The 17,332-nt window shown below is 41.0% G+C and overlaps 1 protein-coding gene across 1 annotated transcript in view; it reads right to left on the reverse strand.

Moving 5' to 3' along the window:
• RGS6 (regulator of G protein signaling 6) overlaps positions 1-17,332 on the reverse strand; it is a 502,429-nt gene that overhangs the window by 16,165 nt on the left and 468,932 nt on the right. Inside the window, exon 17 of the mRNA XM_065403307.1 lies at positions 4,204-4,264. Coding sequence (XP_065259379.1) covers positions 4,204-4,264 — 61 coding nt within the window. The remainder of the gene's footprint in view (positions 1-4,203; positions 4,265-17,332) is intronic.

Here is a 17,332-nt window from a genome sequence, read left to right on the forward strand (position 1 = left end):
GCAGTCTATGCTATCACAATGCCATTTTTCTACAAAATTTGCTGTCAGTTTCATAGCCTCACTTTGAGACATCATCAGCCTCCCCTGGCAAATGGGATTTCTGAATCCTTCTCACACAAATTCTGTTATTTATGAAGGCAGTGATTGTGGGTGCAAAGCTGAATGCACAGATTGCAAAGTAGGGGGTCTGTGAGTATGGGTTTGTGTTAATTTGATCCCAATATCATGTCCCATCTTTGGGACTTGTCTAGCTGAGATGTAGAAGTCAACCAGGAGAAAGACTGGAAGCAGTTAAATTGATCCTCACTTAGGTATGATAGATGCCAAAAAAGTTAAAACCCCAAAGGATATTTTGGGCCAAATCCCACAGTCTTGACTCGGTGAAAATTGCCTCGTTGGGAGCACTGACTAAGGAGTCCAGGGTTTGGCTGTCAGTGTGGCTATGATGGTAAAATATGACACTCTGGATTTGCACTTTCTTAATAGAAGTTCTAAACAAAATGCATATTTTCTGCCATTTGTATCTATTAAAATAAAACCAACCCAACTTCCCTCCCATCCTGCCATGGTGCTGGCTTTATACAGTATATGATTTTGATTTCAGCCTACACCCACCAAATATTGATTTCTGACTGTCAAACACATATGCTGATCCACTTAAGTCAAGGATAAAAGTGGGCATGGTCGTGGGAGTAGACCTTCAACAGGGGCTAAATCTTAAAAACAAACAAAAACCACCAACCAAAAAACCCCACACACCTAAAGTCTTTCAGCAGCAAGATGTTCTTCATTGGTAGTTATAGCAGCAACAACCAACTAGCCAGACTTTTCTCACTCAAACAGTATGTTACAGCTTTAGGGGTATTGCTGGAGAGTTTTGGAAAGGAAAAGGTGTTAGTTCCTTTTTTCAGCTGTTCCCCTGCAAACAGTTGTACTTCACTGTAGGTGTCAAGAGAGGATCCAGTCCATATCTATTGCAGGTGGGGAAGGTACTCCTCAGCTCTGTTTATGGAGCGGAATGAGTTTGTTACTCTTGAACTCTACCATTTGCAGTAGTTGCAGTTTTAGAAATAGGGACAGACTGTGGCTGTGGTGGGGAAGCAGTGTGTAATTTGAAACTGGATTAACCCCAAGGGAATTTTCAGGGAATTCTTAAAAAGGACTTTGGCGATTCATATTCAGAATCTGACTTTTGACTGTCCAGTCCATTCTACTATTTGATCAGCTGTGGGACTTAGGGATCCAATCCTCTGAGGTGCTGAGCACCCTCAGCTCATGCCACAATCTATTGAAGTGAAGGGTACTCACTATGTCTCAGGAGATGATTAACATCTTGCAGGTTTGGGCCCTAGCTGACCTGCTGCTGAATTAAGATTTAAAATTCCATTAACATTCAGCTTCTTAATGAAGTGTAATACAGTAATTAAGCACAACTGCCCCATAGAGGCAAAAAGCCAAATGAAAGCAAACTTTCCATCAGGCTCTCTGCATAAATAGAGAACAGCATTTCTTTCTAGCCTGCTTTAACGGATTGTGCGTCTTTGTGTGTTGTGTTATTCCCCATCTTGTACTTTCCTAATGCTGTATACAATGGAAATATGTATACAACGCTGTATACAACAGGCTGCCTACATAGCTAGGAGATTTGGAGGAAATTGTGAAGTAACCGTCTTCAAAAAAAGAAAGTTTTGTTTTGGCCAGTTTTTGTGGTTTCAGAATACTTTAACGTGCTCTGGCCAGCACACAGACACATGCAGACATTATCAGCATCAGCATGCACTAATCAGCATGCACTCTATCAATTACTTACCTGGGCAGTGTTTATCCTATGGGGAATTTGGTGGTTATGGGATGGCAAAGAGGAGGTATGTGGGAGGGCTTCCCACGCCAGACTGACCCAGACCAGATGAGTTTAATTCTATGAGAGTTCCTGTCCACAGTTCCTGCCACCCTCCTTTGACATCAAGTTAGGACTTCAAGAAATGGATTCAGATGTAACTGTCGGTTTTCCTGCCACCTGCCCCCCGCATACACTCCTTGCTGCCATTTCCCCTGTTTGTTTGATCCCTATGCAAATCACCCTCCAGGAGAGCTGAGACTTGAAGCTATGTACATCTTTCTTTTGGAGGCAAACAAATGGTACTTCAATCAAACCTGGGTTTAGGCTTGAACATGACATTTCTCATGTGGTGATAGATATTCTTGACATTTTGGACTGAAGCAAATCTTAACTAAAGTGGCATAGGCACATTAATTGGGTATTGAACAAGAGAGTGTTGCTACCCACCAAACTGTTCCTCGAGAAAGAGATTTTCCAACACTGTCCATCTTTTCATTGCTAGATTTCTGTATGGATCTTAGGGCAATTTCATTTTTTACATGTTCTTTTTATTAGACTTTTTCCACAAAAAGACATGTTGCCAACATAAGATAAGTAACAAATTAAGAAAACAAAAGATAAATATGAAAGAAGGTTAAAGAAACCCAATAATGATAAAGTAAAATAACTTAGTTGAACACTAAATCCACACAGACAGTCACATAAATTAAAAACATTTAAATTAGTATACACAAAAGTAATGGACAATACCACCAAAAAACATGCCTTACAGAGAATACAAACCAAGCACGTAATACAAACCAAGCTTTCAACATTAGGTATACAAATAACAGCTCACTTCATTTCCAGCCATGCCAACCACTTCTTACCACTGTGTTCTCAAGAGTTCCTTCCAAAACATTGCAGACTGGACCTCTTATCTGGAGACATTTGACTGTGATATTCTATCTCACTAGTGCTCACAGTTAGTCTAAGCGACTATAGTTTACTCTTCTCCAAAATCAAAAGCTTGGGTGTTTGCTCTTTCCCCTTCCTCCCCTGCCCCGGTTGTGTTTCTGGCTATATCTCTATGGGCACATGCTTGGACAACAGGTGAATTAAAATTAACATTATCCATCCCTGCTCTATTTTCAATTTACTGAGTATTTCCTATTCTTAAAGTGTTTACCTCACCAAGGCATTGTACTTTACCATGGCAAACAGCAGTAAAATGTACAATAGCCTCCAAGTATAAAACGAGCAAAGAACTAAGACAAACTTCAAAACCCACCAATTCCTAGAGATCCATTTGCAAATCTTGGTGATCATCCCTACAATCTCATACCTAATGAGAGAAAGATCTTCTTCAGTCAAGGAGCAGTTATGGCTCCTTGATTCTGAGAACTAGTTTGTGCCAGTCCTGGTATCAGTTAGAGCAGCCTTGGGGCTGCTCTAACTTATGCCACTGGAGCATAGTCCTAAGCAAACTCTGGAGAAGGACTGTGATCAAAATATGTGATCTGGAACATAGAAATAGTTTTGTATCAATATGGACTGCAAGATTTGGTCCACTGTATGTCAAAGCTGATAAAAGGAGATTAGGGTTTTTTTTAAACAGCAAAATAGCAAAGTCTAGAACTCCCTCCTAACAGCTGTTATCTTCTTTAATATGTTTAAGAAGTGAAAATAAGTAATTCCCAAATATCCTCCAGGTCACAAAATACCTTGATTACTAGTTATATATGCTATTTTCTGATGTTCACTAGAAGGGAAAAGATAGTTTTTAAATCCCATCTTCTATATTATCTAATAGGTAAATTGTAGATAGAATTATGTTATACACAACTCCTAAATTATTACAGCCAATGCACAATTCTATGGCAGAATGTGTCCTATTAATGCTGAAGGAGAAGCCAGCATTCTATGTTACTGTTTCAATGCAGATGCAACATCGGGTTCTATTCTTCTCTTCATGAACAGGGAGCTTTACTTGCTTAACTCCCTTTAGTGGAAATAGGAATTACTTACGTAAATATCTTGCATAATACGAAAAGACTAGAAACTTGTGAAGTCAAAGTTCACTTGCTTGCACCTGTTTTGAGAAGGAAATTTAGACTAGGCTAAGTTGAAATCAGAGCTGGGTCCAAACAAAAGCCCAGAACTGAATCTGTCAATTGGAGGGTATTTGAAATCTGGATTTGAATTCAGCAGCCAGAACTCAATCTCTAGCTGAAATGTATTGATATTTAATCGTTCAGAGCTTGTATGTAGCTGGAATAAAAGACAACGAAGGAATAATCGTTTTGTCTTACACTTCATGTAGCGCCTTTCATCTAGAAGGATCTGAAAGCACTTTACAAACTGTATATACAGGGATCACTCACCCACTGCTGGAATGTAGTGACCTCTGGAGTGTAATGCGGCAGCCATTCTGCGCCAGCTACACTATACAACAGTGTTCTTAGGAAGGGATGGGAAGAATAACATATCCAATAGAAACTATGAATACTTATCTTTAAAGAAGCCCTTGTGTAGAAGAGAATATGCAGCTTACATGCAATACATGCAGCCTATTTTTGCAGTAGATAAAACATGCTGTGTAAGCCCATGTAGCATATACATAATACAGATATAGTATTATGTAGATGCAGGGAATAGATGCAGTATACTCCGGCATGCAGCATATATTCAGTACATGAAGTGCATAGAATGTTTGTACTGTCCGCTACAGTGGTAGGTAATTAACCAATTACAATAAGTGTTACAATGAACAGAGGACATGTTGTGAATGTATATTAGATACCCTCACACTGTTGGTGCATTCTGTTGCTTTCTGCCACCTAAATAGTGCAGGTACCTTTCTCCAGTATAGTCACACCCCTCTTAGAGTGATTGTAAATATAAAACGATTAAAATATTGAGTGGACAAACTATTATTTTTATATTAATAAAATATCCTTCCTGAAGGTAAAGCAATTTCATCTCCAGATAGCCCCCTTACTGCAACATTTGAGAAGCGTTGACATTTATTTCAGTGTCTCTCTCTCTCTGAGCTAACTGTTCCTGGTACCCACTTTGCTTGCATCTCAGGATACTGCCCCTTTATGCTTGTTGCAGTTTGGGTGTATTTATTCTCTGTTCACCAGTGTCTTTGACTTTTAATTTTAGGCCAGGTGGCACATTTGTTTTCTTATAGTGCAAGTGGTGAATCGTTTCCATGCCCTCTCATGATGTCACCTATTTATCTATGTTGCATTTGTCCAGTGTTTGGAAAGCCACAGGTAAATAAAGGTGAACTGAAAGGTCTACATGATTTTCAGGGAACAAGTTAAAAAAAAGAAAGTCCCGGCTTGTTGTGTGACTATACCAGGTACTTACACATCATCCAACCAGAAGCCTCCTTTCACAATGTTCACATCATAAACATTTATAAAATATCACATTAGAATCCATGTAAAATATAATTCATTCAGCTGTGAATGATGAGATCCCATCCACACTTTTCACATGTATGACATCATCCTCATGGATTATGACATTAAACCAATAGGGATTGGGCTCTTGGAGTGTGATGGAAAAATTACTCCAATGGCAGACAAAATGAGTGCACATAATAAGCAGAGTAGCATGAGGCAGCAGCAGTGACCAAGAACTAGGGGTAAAGTAAAGGAGGTGGGGGTATGAAAGTGGCAAAAAGGGAGGCAGCAGGGAAAGGACTGCATAATATGCAGGGTGGGGATAGTAGGGAGGGGAAAGAGGTTGTGCGTGGGACATGGTACAGCAAAGCAAGGAAGGAATGGCATCCCACGTAGGGCATAGACCCAGGAGTCTGATTTATGTGTAATATAAATTAAAAAACAGAAGAATGGTGACTTTAAGGTTCTTTGGGTTTCATTGACTCTTGTGGTTCACACTGTCACTAGAATATTTTGATTCTGTTATAGTCATATAATTTCCCTCAGGGCAGGCAGTGTCCCTCCTATTTGAATTAGATACTGTATACTCTGCTCTCTATCTACTGCTGAAAATTGGCTCTAAAATTCACTTTTACACATCAAATTTGCCTACTTGTTTTCAGATGTCACCAGCATTTACTGTCAGCTGTTGACTCTAGACTGGTGAATATTTAACAAATATAGCAAAAATCCTGCAGCCAGCTACCATGTAAAGTCCTACATTATTATCTAAATAGATTTCACTAATACATATATAGAATCATAGGACTGGAAGGGACCTACAGAGGTCATCTAATCCAGTCCCCTGCACTCATGGCAGGACTAAGTATTATCTAGACCATCCCTGACAGGTGTTTGTCTAACCTGCTCTTAAAAATCTACAATGATGGAAACTCCACAACCTCCCTAGGCAATTTATTCCAGTGCTTAACCACTCTGACAGTTAGGAAGTTTTTCCTAATGTCCAACCTAAATCTCCCTTGCTGCAATTTAAGCCCATTGCTTCTTGTCCTATCCTCAGAGGTTAAGAAGAACAATTTTTCTCCCTCCTCCTTATGACAACCTTTTATGTACTTGAAAACTGTTATCATGTCTCTCCTCGGTCTTCTCTTTTTCAGACTAAACAAACCCAATTTTTTCAATCTCCCCTCATACATCATGTTTTCTAGACCTTTAATCATTTTTGTTGCTCTTCTCTGGACTTTCTCCAATTTGTCCACATCCTTCCTGAAATGTGGCGCCCAGAACTGGACACAATACTACAGTGGAGGCCTAATCAGCGCGGAGTAGAATGGAAGAATTGCTTCTCTTGCTTACAACACTCCTGCTAATACATCCCAGAATGATGGTTGCTTTTTTTGCAACAGTGTTACACTGTTGACACATATTTAGCTTGTGGTCCACTATGACCCCCAGATCCCTTTCCGCAGTACTCCATCCTAGGCAGTCATTTCCCATTTTGTATGTGTGCAACTGATTGTTCCTTCCTAAGTGGAGTACTTTGTACCTTATTGAATTTCATCCTATTTACTTCAGACCATTTCTCCACTTTGTCCGGATCATTTTGAATTTAATCCTATCCTCCAAAGCACTTGCAAACCCTCCCAGCTTGGTATCATCCACAAACTTTATGAGTGTACTCTCTATGCCATTATCTAAATCACTGATGAAGATATTGAACAGAACTGGACCCAGAACTGATCCCTGCAGGACCCCACTCGATATGCCCTTCCAGCATGACTGTGAACCATTGATAACTACTCTCTGGGAACGGTTTTCCAACTAGTTGTGCATCCACCTTAGAGTAGCTCCATCTAGGTTGTATTTCCCTAGTTTGTTTATGAGGTGGTCATGTGAGACAATATCAAAAGCCTTACTGAAGTCAAGATATACCATATCTACCGCTTCCCCCTATCCACAAGGCTTGTTACCCTGTCAAAGAAAGCTATCAAGTTGGTTTGACAAGATTTGTTCTTGACAAATCCATGCTGACAGTTACTTATCATCTTACTTTCTTCTAGATGTTTGCAAATTGATTGCTTACTTATTTGCTCCATTATCTTTCCAGGTACAGAAGTTAAACTGACTGGTCTGTAATTCCCTGGGATTGTCCTTATTTCCCTTTTTATAGATTGGCACTATATTTGCCCTTTTCCAGTCTTCTGAAATCTCTCCCCTCCTCCATGATTTTTCAAAGATATATGACTTGTGCATATCAGCTTTCACAGCATTCTAGACAATAGAATTTTAGTATACAAATAATCTTACAGCTACTGCAGGTTGATTGGCTAACAGGGACCCACTACTGCAACTCCTAATCACCCATCAAACAGTTATCAGTCTGAGTCTATTGTGAAATACATTTGAAAATGAACAAAGCTTCTAAAATGGTTTCCTACATCTCTATACCAAAAAAGGGTATCACAAAACAAAGATGCATCTTTAGACTCCTCCAATCCTGGAGCCAGCCTGGTTCCTGGAATATGTTAGATCAGCAGCAAAGCTGCCCTAAATTACCCATGGTTGCCAATAACCCCGGCAACTGAGTATAGCCAGGATATAGGAATACTATGGCCATGCCCCTTTTCCCTGCTCACATCCACAACACCAGGATGAAGGGTGGTGTAGATGCCAGTCAGGTGGCTCTGTGCCTCTGATGTGGGGAGAATCCTCAGGAAGATGTATCCACAGGATTTATACTACCAGTCAGTGTTCTTGATACCAATGTCTCAATTTTCATATTTCTACCTAAGTAGCCTTCTCCCTCAGGGCTGGCTCTACCATTTTTGCCGCCCCAAGCAAAAAAAAAAAAAAAAAAAGCCGCCTGAACTGCCGAAGCAAAAAATGGACTGTGCCGCCCCAAGAATGGACGGAATGCCGCCCCTTAGCATGTGCCACCCCAGGCCCTGTTCTCCCTGATTCTTTGAATCTCCCTGCACTCATTCATTCTCTCTGACTGTTGGATTCCTTTCCACTTCATGTTTTACTACACCATACAGATGCTAGCTGTATGAGCTGTACTGTAATCTACATTTAACTTGTATGTGCATACATAGACTGTAAGCAGCTGTGAAACATTCTGTAACAAGTTTATACAAATGACACAAACATAAATTCCACTGCACTAGCAAAGAGAGAGAGAGAGAGAGCGAGCACGTACATGAGGGGATTGTTCCATAGGCGCTAATAATTATCCTTCACAACATCCTTACTGCTTTAGCCAGAAGTATGACATATACACCTTCCCAGGCCAATGAATTGGCATCAACCATTACATCCTGTACACTTGCTCTATGGCTAGGCACTTTGGGTTGGGCTGGTATTTGACAGGCACCATTATTGCATTGGAGGCCATTTGATAGGTGATGCTGATAGCAGCACATTTTTACTTCTCTTTGGCCATACAACTATCTTTGCAATATTCATTAAGTGGAAGAGAAGTACATAAGAACTGCCATACCAGTTAGGACCAATGGTCTATTTAGGCCAGTATCCTATCTCCTTACAGTGGCTAATGAATTAGAGGAAGTTTTGAAACACCCAAATAAACCTAAACCATACAAAAGTATCCCTTGGCTAGAATTCCTTTTCGACCATGACTGGTGATCATTTTATGGCCTGAAGCATAAAGACTGAGACTCCTGGTCATTTACAAAAAAAAAAAATCCTAGCTATTGTAACTGCGAGTGCTCTTTTTGTTCATATAAATGTCAAGTAGGAATGGAGTGTGGGACCCCTGGTGCTCAATAGTGTCACTGGCTTTCATGCTGGTTTTCTCATGGTGGCAGCCGCCCGGAATGTTACAATTTTGGAAAAGTTTGGATTCTGATCTGAACTTTATAGCGCAAGCTCAGCTCTGGTAGTCACACATATGCAACCTGCAAAGGATGGAAATCATGGTTTTAATCTCAGAATTGGCACTGGACTAACTACCAGTTGGACTTCAGGCAATGGAAATATTCAATATCTGCAGCATGCAATAAGGGAACCATCATCTGTTTCTCCTTTTATTAAATGTGGGAAATATTATGTGCTACCAGCAACAAGACAGGAATGGACCCAATGGCTTTCACTATAATATAAAAGCATCAATGTTTTCCCTCCATGTATTCATTAAAATATATTTTCCTTCCACTCATCGCCCTGATGGATTATCCCAGCTTATGAAAACTAAGCTTCTGCCTATCTGATTATTAAATCATTTCCAAAGCAGATGGGAAACTACAGCGGTTTAAACACCTAGGCTGAGACTGCAAGACTAAAAATAGCACGGGTAGGCTACTTTTAATTAGTAAGATGATCACACATGTCAGAGGAGAGAAATGTAGATTATATGGATTTATTTGCATGTGTGTGTGTGTCTTTAAAATTAAGTTATAACCCTTAATACCAGGTGCTATTTATAATATGATATATGATTTTTATGATGTCTGGAAACCTGCCACTTGCACAGTGCCATCTTTGTTAAAATGAGGTGGATTAGAAGGCACATTGAAGCAAGAGGCCGTCAGATCTGCAAAGTCCTGTCCACCTTGACTGTGACTGCCCCCTAGATTTACTCCACAAGAATCTTCCCAAGGCCCCTTTGAAAAGTTTAAAAGATTATAGGTTTTAAATTATGCTTTCAAAGAATGAGCATCAAATATGTGACCCAATGGGCCAGGTGACTCTTGATGGATGTGTAAGTAGGGTCTGAATGAGCTCTCCCCTGATATCTAGTGTTGAGTTGGGGGAAAAGACTGTGTTTGTATAGACATGCCTACTCTGCCTAAGTGCACAGCATGGTGGAGCTGATTTGCCAAAATGATCACTTTTGGCTGGTGTTGGGTTATAAATCACTTTAGTACTGAGTGCAGTGGTAATGAAATGTTATCCTTATTGTATGAAAAAAGGATAGCAGAACTGTACTTAGCCTGTCCTGAATGAGGAGCTCTCCCTAAACTGAATCTCACTCACTAAGTAGGAGTTAGGGATGCCAAATCCCAGTGAAGGAGAGAGAATGTGGAGACAGGTGTTCTGACATAGGGGTGTGGGCTCTGCCTAAGAGCCATGGACAACATTTGACTCTCCCCTTTGTACTGTTTAAAGACAGAGCTAATTAGACTCCATTGAGAGTCCTTGTGAGCCAGTTGCAGCGGCAGCGCAGTAGCTGAGGCATTGCTTGATGCATCCCCCCTTACCCTCGATGGGCGGTGAATTCATATGCATGTACCTCTGAACTGTGGGTCTTCACTGACCAAGGACAGCAACTGTGAGTGGGGTGCAGTGGAGGGAGAGAGGAATGATGTGTTAAAGGAACATTTGTTGTTGGACTTTCATGCTGCAAGGTGAGAAATTGAGGCAAAGGACACTGCCCAGCATGCTCTGGGGTGTTTGCTTGCTCATGGTCATTTGCTTTCAAATTGTGGTAGTGGTGTTTTCCCAAATTAATGCCAGGTTCCTTTTCCCCATTTATTAAAAGTTTCCCTTGCTCTACACAGACTCAGTGCTTGTGACAGGGGAAGTATTGCCTCTTAGAAGCACCCAAAGGTGGTGTTTAATTTTCCCAGATTACCAGGTGAGGCTCGAGCCAGTTCTGTTTTGTATTGCTAAAAGGAATCCCTAGATATTGAACCTGGCCCTTGTTGCTGCAGACTCCACCTGGCAGAAGGGTTACAGATGCTTACATCAGACCTGTGTATCTGTCCATATATTTTTAAGGACTCACCCTTCATTAGAACAGAACTTTGCATTGCTCCACTCACGGAACTCTCGTGTGAAATCAGTGACAATTCTGTGCAAAGAACAGCTGTAAGATCTGCTCCACAATATATACATGGATTACCAATGTTGCACTGATGGCTGTGACATTTGGTACTAAGACTGTACAGCTGTTACCCCTGGCTGTGGTGCAGCTGGGGTGGAGCCAGAGCTTGAAGGGAGAGTGCATGGAGGTGACTAGACAGCAGTGTTGATGATGCAGGGGCTGCCACAATGTACAGTGACATTGTCATTGCCCATGTGTTACTTCTTGGCTGCTTAGAGGAGGCCTGAGGCTCAGAAGCAGAAAGGAAAATAACAATGAAAATATGAGCTGCAAATATTTCATAGGCGAAGTTGAGGCATCTGAGGATATCTGGCATGTTCTGAGTTATCAGGTCAAGTGAGCCGGGACGTGAAATATAATGCCCTGATTCTGCAGGTAGAACTCCCTTTGGTGGCAGTGTGGAACTCCACTGGGGAGCAATTGCAGAATATACCCTTTGCTACATAAGGGTCGTGGAGCAATGAGTACCCTCCCCGTGTAGTTGTGCAAAGGTATCAATTGTTGCTTCAGGAATATTTGTAAGTAAAACATGAAACATTTGTTTTTGTGACAATTCTGAAAGCTGCTGAAGGGCAAAATGTTGCCATTTCTGTCGGGTTTAATGTGAAAATGGTGGTGTCTGGCTTCTGGGCAAACTTGGTACATTTTACAATAAGAAAAGATTTTACGCAATTTCATCTGTGAACTTCTTTCTGAGTAAAAACTATCCTATGAGAAGTCCTGGCCTTATCGATTTGTAGAAATTAAGGTTCAGGATGAAAAGAATCATCTTAATAAGGTTTTGCTCTTCCTTACTCCTCACTTGTCTTCCCTGAAGGCTCCAAGTTTCTAGCTGGCTAGGGTGCCCATGGTGTCTTTTCTGATAGTAGTCTACCTGGTTTGGAGTTAAACTACATCATCCAGGGAAGGGCTCCCAGACACGACACTATTTTTAAGAGCTTAGGGACTGAGCCCACAAAGCATTTCACCCAACTGAGAAGGCATTTTGGAAGCAACAAGAGCTTGTATTTCATTTTACCCGACAAAAACTGCAAAATATTTTGTGGTTTGAAGAAACCATATAACAAAATAAGCTTTGGCCTTTTTCTCCAGTGCTGTGAATCTCTCTTTTCACACCTCTGTATTTATCAAACAAGCATGAGGAGCCACAGGTCCTGAACCTGGGCCCATTGGCTGCTGCTGTATCCACAACGCCACCAAACAGCTCTGGCAGGGACTAGCAAATTGGGAGCCCTGGGGCCTTACATTCCACTGAAAGTACCACCCACAAGGCCCTGGTTGGAGGATGTCTGGAGCCACTGATTGGACCAGGAACACTATTTAAGCCAGAAGGGATACAAGAAGTTCTCTGTGCAACAAAGTGGATCCTGGCTTGCTGTTGCTACTCCCAGCCTTGATGTGGTTCCTGACTTCAGCCCTGCCTTTTTCCTGGTTCCTGCTCCTGTTCTCTGACCCTTGGCTTGACTGACTCTCTGACTCTAATTCAGCTCTGGCCTCTGACTCTGGTCCTGACCTTCGGCTCTGATTCCTGGCTTTGACTCTGGCTTGACCCTTGACTCTGGCATCCATCCTCTGGTTCTGATCCTTGCTCCCATTGCCCAACTCCTGCTCTGACCACTGTGTCAGACCACCTACTTCCCAGGCCCTGACAACAAGGAACTATGACATATAATAAGCCACAACAGAGAAACATGGAGGTCCAATTTTCACTTACACTAAGGCTCGTTTTATGGCAACATAAAGAGACTTAAACGGTGTGGATACAGCCGCCAGTGAATATCCCTTGGTTCAGAGGTCCTCCTCCACTGATATAATACCAACAAAAGGGCTTGGTGCTGTCTGTGCTCTCAGCGCACAGTAAAGAAGGCAGATTGTGGACATGTTAGGACGTGAGTGGGCTGCACTTGCTTATGCCTAGTCTCAGTTTCCCAGGGCACTTAGGTGGCCTGGGGAAGCAGACCATAAATTAGAACAGCCCCAATTTGCAACAGAGGCCTGGTCAGTGCTTGCCTGGTTCCTGAATACAGTGAGCACAAAGATGGCTTAAAACTATCACCCCCAGCCCTGTCTCTAGTGCACAAATGGTGTAACTGCAAATCAGACCAAAAGAGTTTTGATCACATGACGGTAGGCATAAGGGGGGGAAATTAGTAGTCTGTAATATTATCAGAGATCCAGTTTTTCTGTGTTGTTTAAAACAGCTTATTGATCTCATAAGATTTTAAACAAGAACAATTCTTTTGCTTAAAGTGACAATGACAGGTTAAAAATCATATGGGTCAGATTTTCAGGTGGTATAAATTGGCATAGATCCATAAAAATTAAAGTACAGCTAAACCAATTTATACCAGCTATAAAAGACAAGGAAATCATGAACAGTTTTTTTTTACCAATAATACTGCAATATCTAAACTATAGATCAATCTATGATGATTGCCTTGACTTTAAACTAGGTTCGACGGGGACAGGTGAGCAAAGCCCACAGGTAAGTGGGGAATATGGAGACCTGGGAGATGGGTCGGAAACAAGAAGGAGGTGGGCTATAATGGCAGAGAGAAAGGAGGGTCAGCGCAAAACTGGGAGGCAAGATCAAACCAGTATCTTAGATGCCTATATACAAATGTGAGAAGTATGGGTAATAAGCAGGAAGAACTGGAAGTGCTAATAAATAAATACAACTATGACATTGTTGGCATCACTGAAACTTGGTGGGATAATACACATGATTGGAATGTTGGTGTGGATGGGTACAGCTTGCTCAGGAAGGATAGACAGGGGAAAAAGGGAGGAGGTGTTGCCTTATATATTAAAAATGTACACACTTGGACTGAGGTGGAGATGGACATAGGAGACGGAAGTGTTGAGAGTCTCTGGGTTAGGCTAAAAGAGGTAAAAAACAAGGGTGATGTCATGCTAGGAGTCTACTACAGGCCACCTAACCAGGTGGAAGAGGTGGATGAGGCTTTTTTTAAACAACTAACAAAATCATCCAAAGCCCAAGATTTGGTGGTGATGGGGGACTTCAACTATCCAAATATATGTTGGGAAAATAACACAGCGGGGCACAGACTATCCAACAAATTCTTGGACTGCATTGCAGACAACTTTTTATTTCAGAAGGTTGAAAAAGCTACTGGGGGGAAGCTGTTCTAGACTTGATTTTAACAAATAGGGAGGAACTCATTGAGAATTTGAAAGTAGAAGGCAGCTTGGGTGAAAGTGATCATGAAATCATAGAGTTTGCAATTCTAAGGAAGGGTAGAAGGGAGTACAGCAAAATAGAGACAATGGATTTCAGGAAGGCGGATTTTGGTAAGCTCAGAGAGCTGATAGGTAAGGTCCCATGGGAATCAAGACTGAGGGGAAAAACAACTGAGGAGAGTTGGCAGTTTTTCAAAGGGACACTATTAAGGGCCCAAAAGCAAGCTATTCCGCTGGTTAGGAAAGATAGAAAATGTGGCAAAAGAACATCTTGGCTTAACCACGAGATCTTGCATGATCTAAAAAATAAAAAGGAGTCATATAAAAAATGGAAACTAGGACAGATTACAAAGGATGAATATAGGCAAACAACACAGGAATGCAGGGGCAAGATTAGAAAGGCAAAGGCACAAAATGAGCTCAAACTAGCTACAGGAATAAAGGGAAACAAGAAGACTTTTTATCACTACATTAGAAGCAAGAGGAAGATCAAAGACAGGGTAGGCCCACTGCTCAGTGAAGAGGGAGAAACATTAACAGGAAACTTGGAAATGGCAGAGATGCTTAATGACTTCTTTGTTTCGGTCTTCACCGAGAAGTCTGAAGGAATGCCTAACATAGTGAATGCTAATGGGAAGGGGGTAAGTTTAGCAGATAAAATAAAAAAAGAACAAGTTAAAAATCACTTAGAAAAATTAGATGCCTGAAAGTCACCAGGGCCTGATGAAATGCATCCTAGAATACTCAAGGAGCTAATAGAGGAGGTATCTGAGCCTCTAGCTATTATCTTTGGAAAATCATGGGAGACGGGAGAGATTCCAGAAGACTGGAAAAGGGCAAATATAGTGCCCATCTATAAAAAGGGAAATAAAAACAACCCAGGAAACTACAGACCAGTTAGTTTAACTTCTGTGCCAGGGAAGATAATGGAGCAAGTAATTAAGGAAATCATCTGCAAACACTTGGAAGGTGGTAAGGTGATAGGGAATAGCCAGCATGGATTTGTAAAGAACAAATCGTGTCAAACCAATCTGATAGCTTTCTTTGATAGGATAACGAGTCTTGTTGATAAGGGAGAAGCTGTGGATGTGATATACCTAGACTTTAGTAAGGCATTTGACACGGTCTCGCATGATATTCTTATCGATAAACTAGGCAAATACAATTTAGATGGGGCTACTATAAGGTGGGTGCATAACTGGCTGGATAACCGTACTCAGAGAGTTGTTATTAATAGTTCCCAATCCTGCTGGAAAGGCATAACAAGTGTGGTTCCGCAGGGGTCTGTTTTGGGACCGGCTCTGTTCAGTATCTTCATTAACGACTTGGATATTGGCATAGAAAGTACGCTTATTAAGTTTGCAGATGATACCAAACTGGGAGGGATTGCAACTGCTTTGGAGGACAGGGTCATAATTCAAAATGATCTGGACAAATTGGAGAAATGGTCTGAGGTAAACAGGATGAAGTTTAACAAAGACAAATGCAAAGTGCTCCACTTAGGAAGGAACAATCAGTTTCACTCATACAGAATGGGAAGAGACTGTCTAGGAAGGAATACGGCAGAAAGGGATCTAGGGGTTATAGTGGACCACAAGCTAAATATGAGTCAACAGTGTGATGCTGTTGCAAAAAAAGCAAATGTGATTCTGGGATGTATTAACAGGTGTGTTGTGAGCAAGACACGAGAAGTCATTCCTCCGCTCTACTCTGCGCTGGTTAGGCCTCAACTGGAGTATTGTGTCTAGTTCTGGGCACCGCATTTCAAGAAAGATGTGGAGAAATTGGAGAGGGTCCAGAGAAGAGCAACAAGAATGATTAAAGGTCTTGAGAACATGACCTATGAAGGAAGGCTGAAAGAATTGGGTTTGTTTAGTTTGGAAAAGAGAAGACTGAGAGGGGACATGATAGCAGTTTTCAGGTATCTAAAAGGGTGTCATAAGGAGGAGGGAGAAAACTTGTTCACCTTAGCCTCTAAGGATAGAACAAGAAGCAATGGGCTTAAATTGCAGCAAGGGAGGTTTAGGCTGGACATTAGGAAAAAGTTCCTAACTGTCAGGGTGGTTAAACACTGGAATAAATTGCCTAGGGAGGTTGTGGAATCTCCATCTCTGGAGATATTTAAGAGTAGGTTAGATAAATGTCCATTAGGGATGGTCTAGACAGTATTTGGTCCTGCCATGAGGGCAGGGGACTGGACTCGATGACCTCTCGAGGTTCCTTCCAGTCCTAGAATCTATGAATCTTTTATATCATAATCCTAGCACTCCGAGATAAGATTTTCATACTAACCTTGAAATCAAAAACCTAAGTTCCATATTCTGCTCTCAGTTATGCTACTGTAAAACCAGTTACTCCACAGAAGTCACTGAGAGTTACTCTCAGTATATATGAGCATAACTGGGAGCAGAATCTGGCTCCAAGTGTAAAAATATCTATACTATATTTCTTTTCATTTTCTTCTCTCTCGCTTTCTGACAATTTTAGAATATACACACACACACATACACACACAGATTGGCTGAGTAATATTTTGTATATGATTGTATTGTAAACATGTTTTTTTATGTCTATCATATGCAATAACTATATTAAAGCACTACAGAAGAAACCTGCCAGTAGAGCTAACACACATCTCTGGAGTCTGCAGACATATCAGATGTCACAACTGAGTTTCACTTGTATAGTTATGACAGCATCAGCAAGATTTTTTAATTTAAAAAATTAAAAAAGAACAAAAAACACATTGTATTATAGCTCACACTTACCTGAGTAGTTTCCCCTTTTCTATCTGTGTATGCAAATATTTTATCTTTATATATATGGTGCATACATATGTATTATATATAAATATACATACATGTATGTACACACACAAATGCGAGCATATGTACTGTATGTACACATAGTACAATCCCTTCATTACAAAGGTGTTATGAAAATGTAATAAAGATCATGTTCTTTTCACAAAATCTTGTACTGAACATAGCTTCTTACAGATTCAACCACATTCTGACTATCATCTTCATACATCACCTTCTTACAACACCA

The sequence above is a fragment of the Emys orbicularis genome, chromosome 4 (assembly GCF_028017835.1).
Source record: "Emys orbicularis isolate rEmyOrb1 chromosome 4, rEmyOrb1.hap1, whole genome shotgun sequence".
Taxonomy (NCBI): domain Eukaryota; kingdom Metazoa; phylum Chordata; order Testudines; family Emydidae; genus Emys; species Emys orbicularis.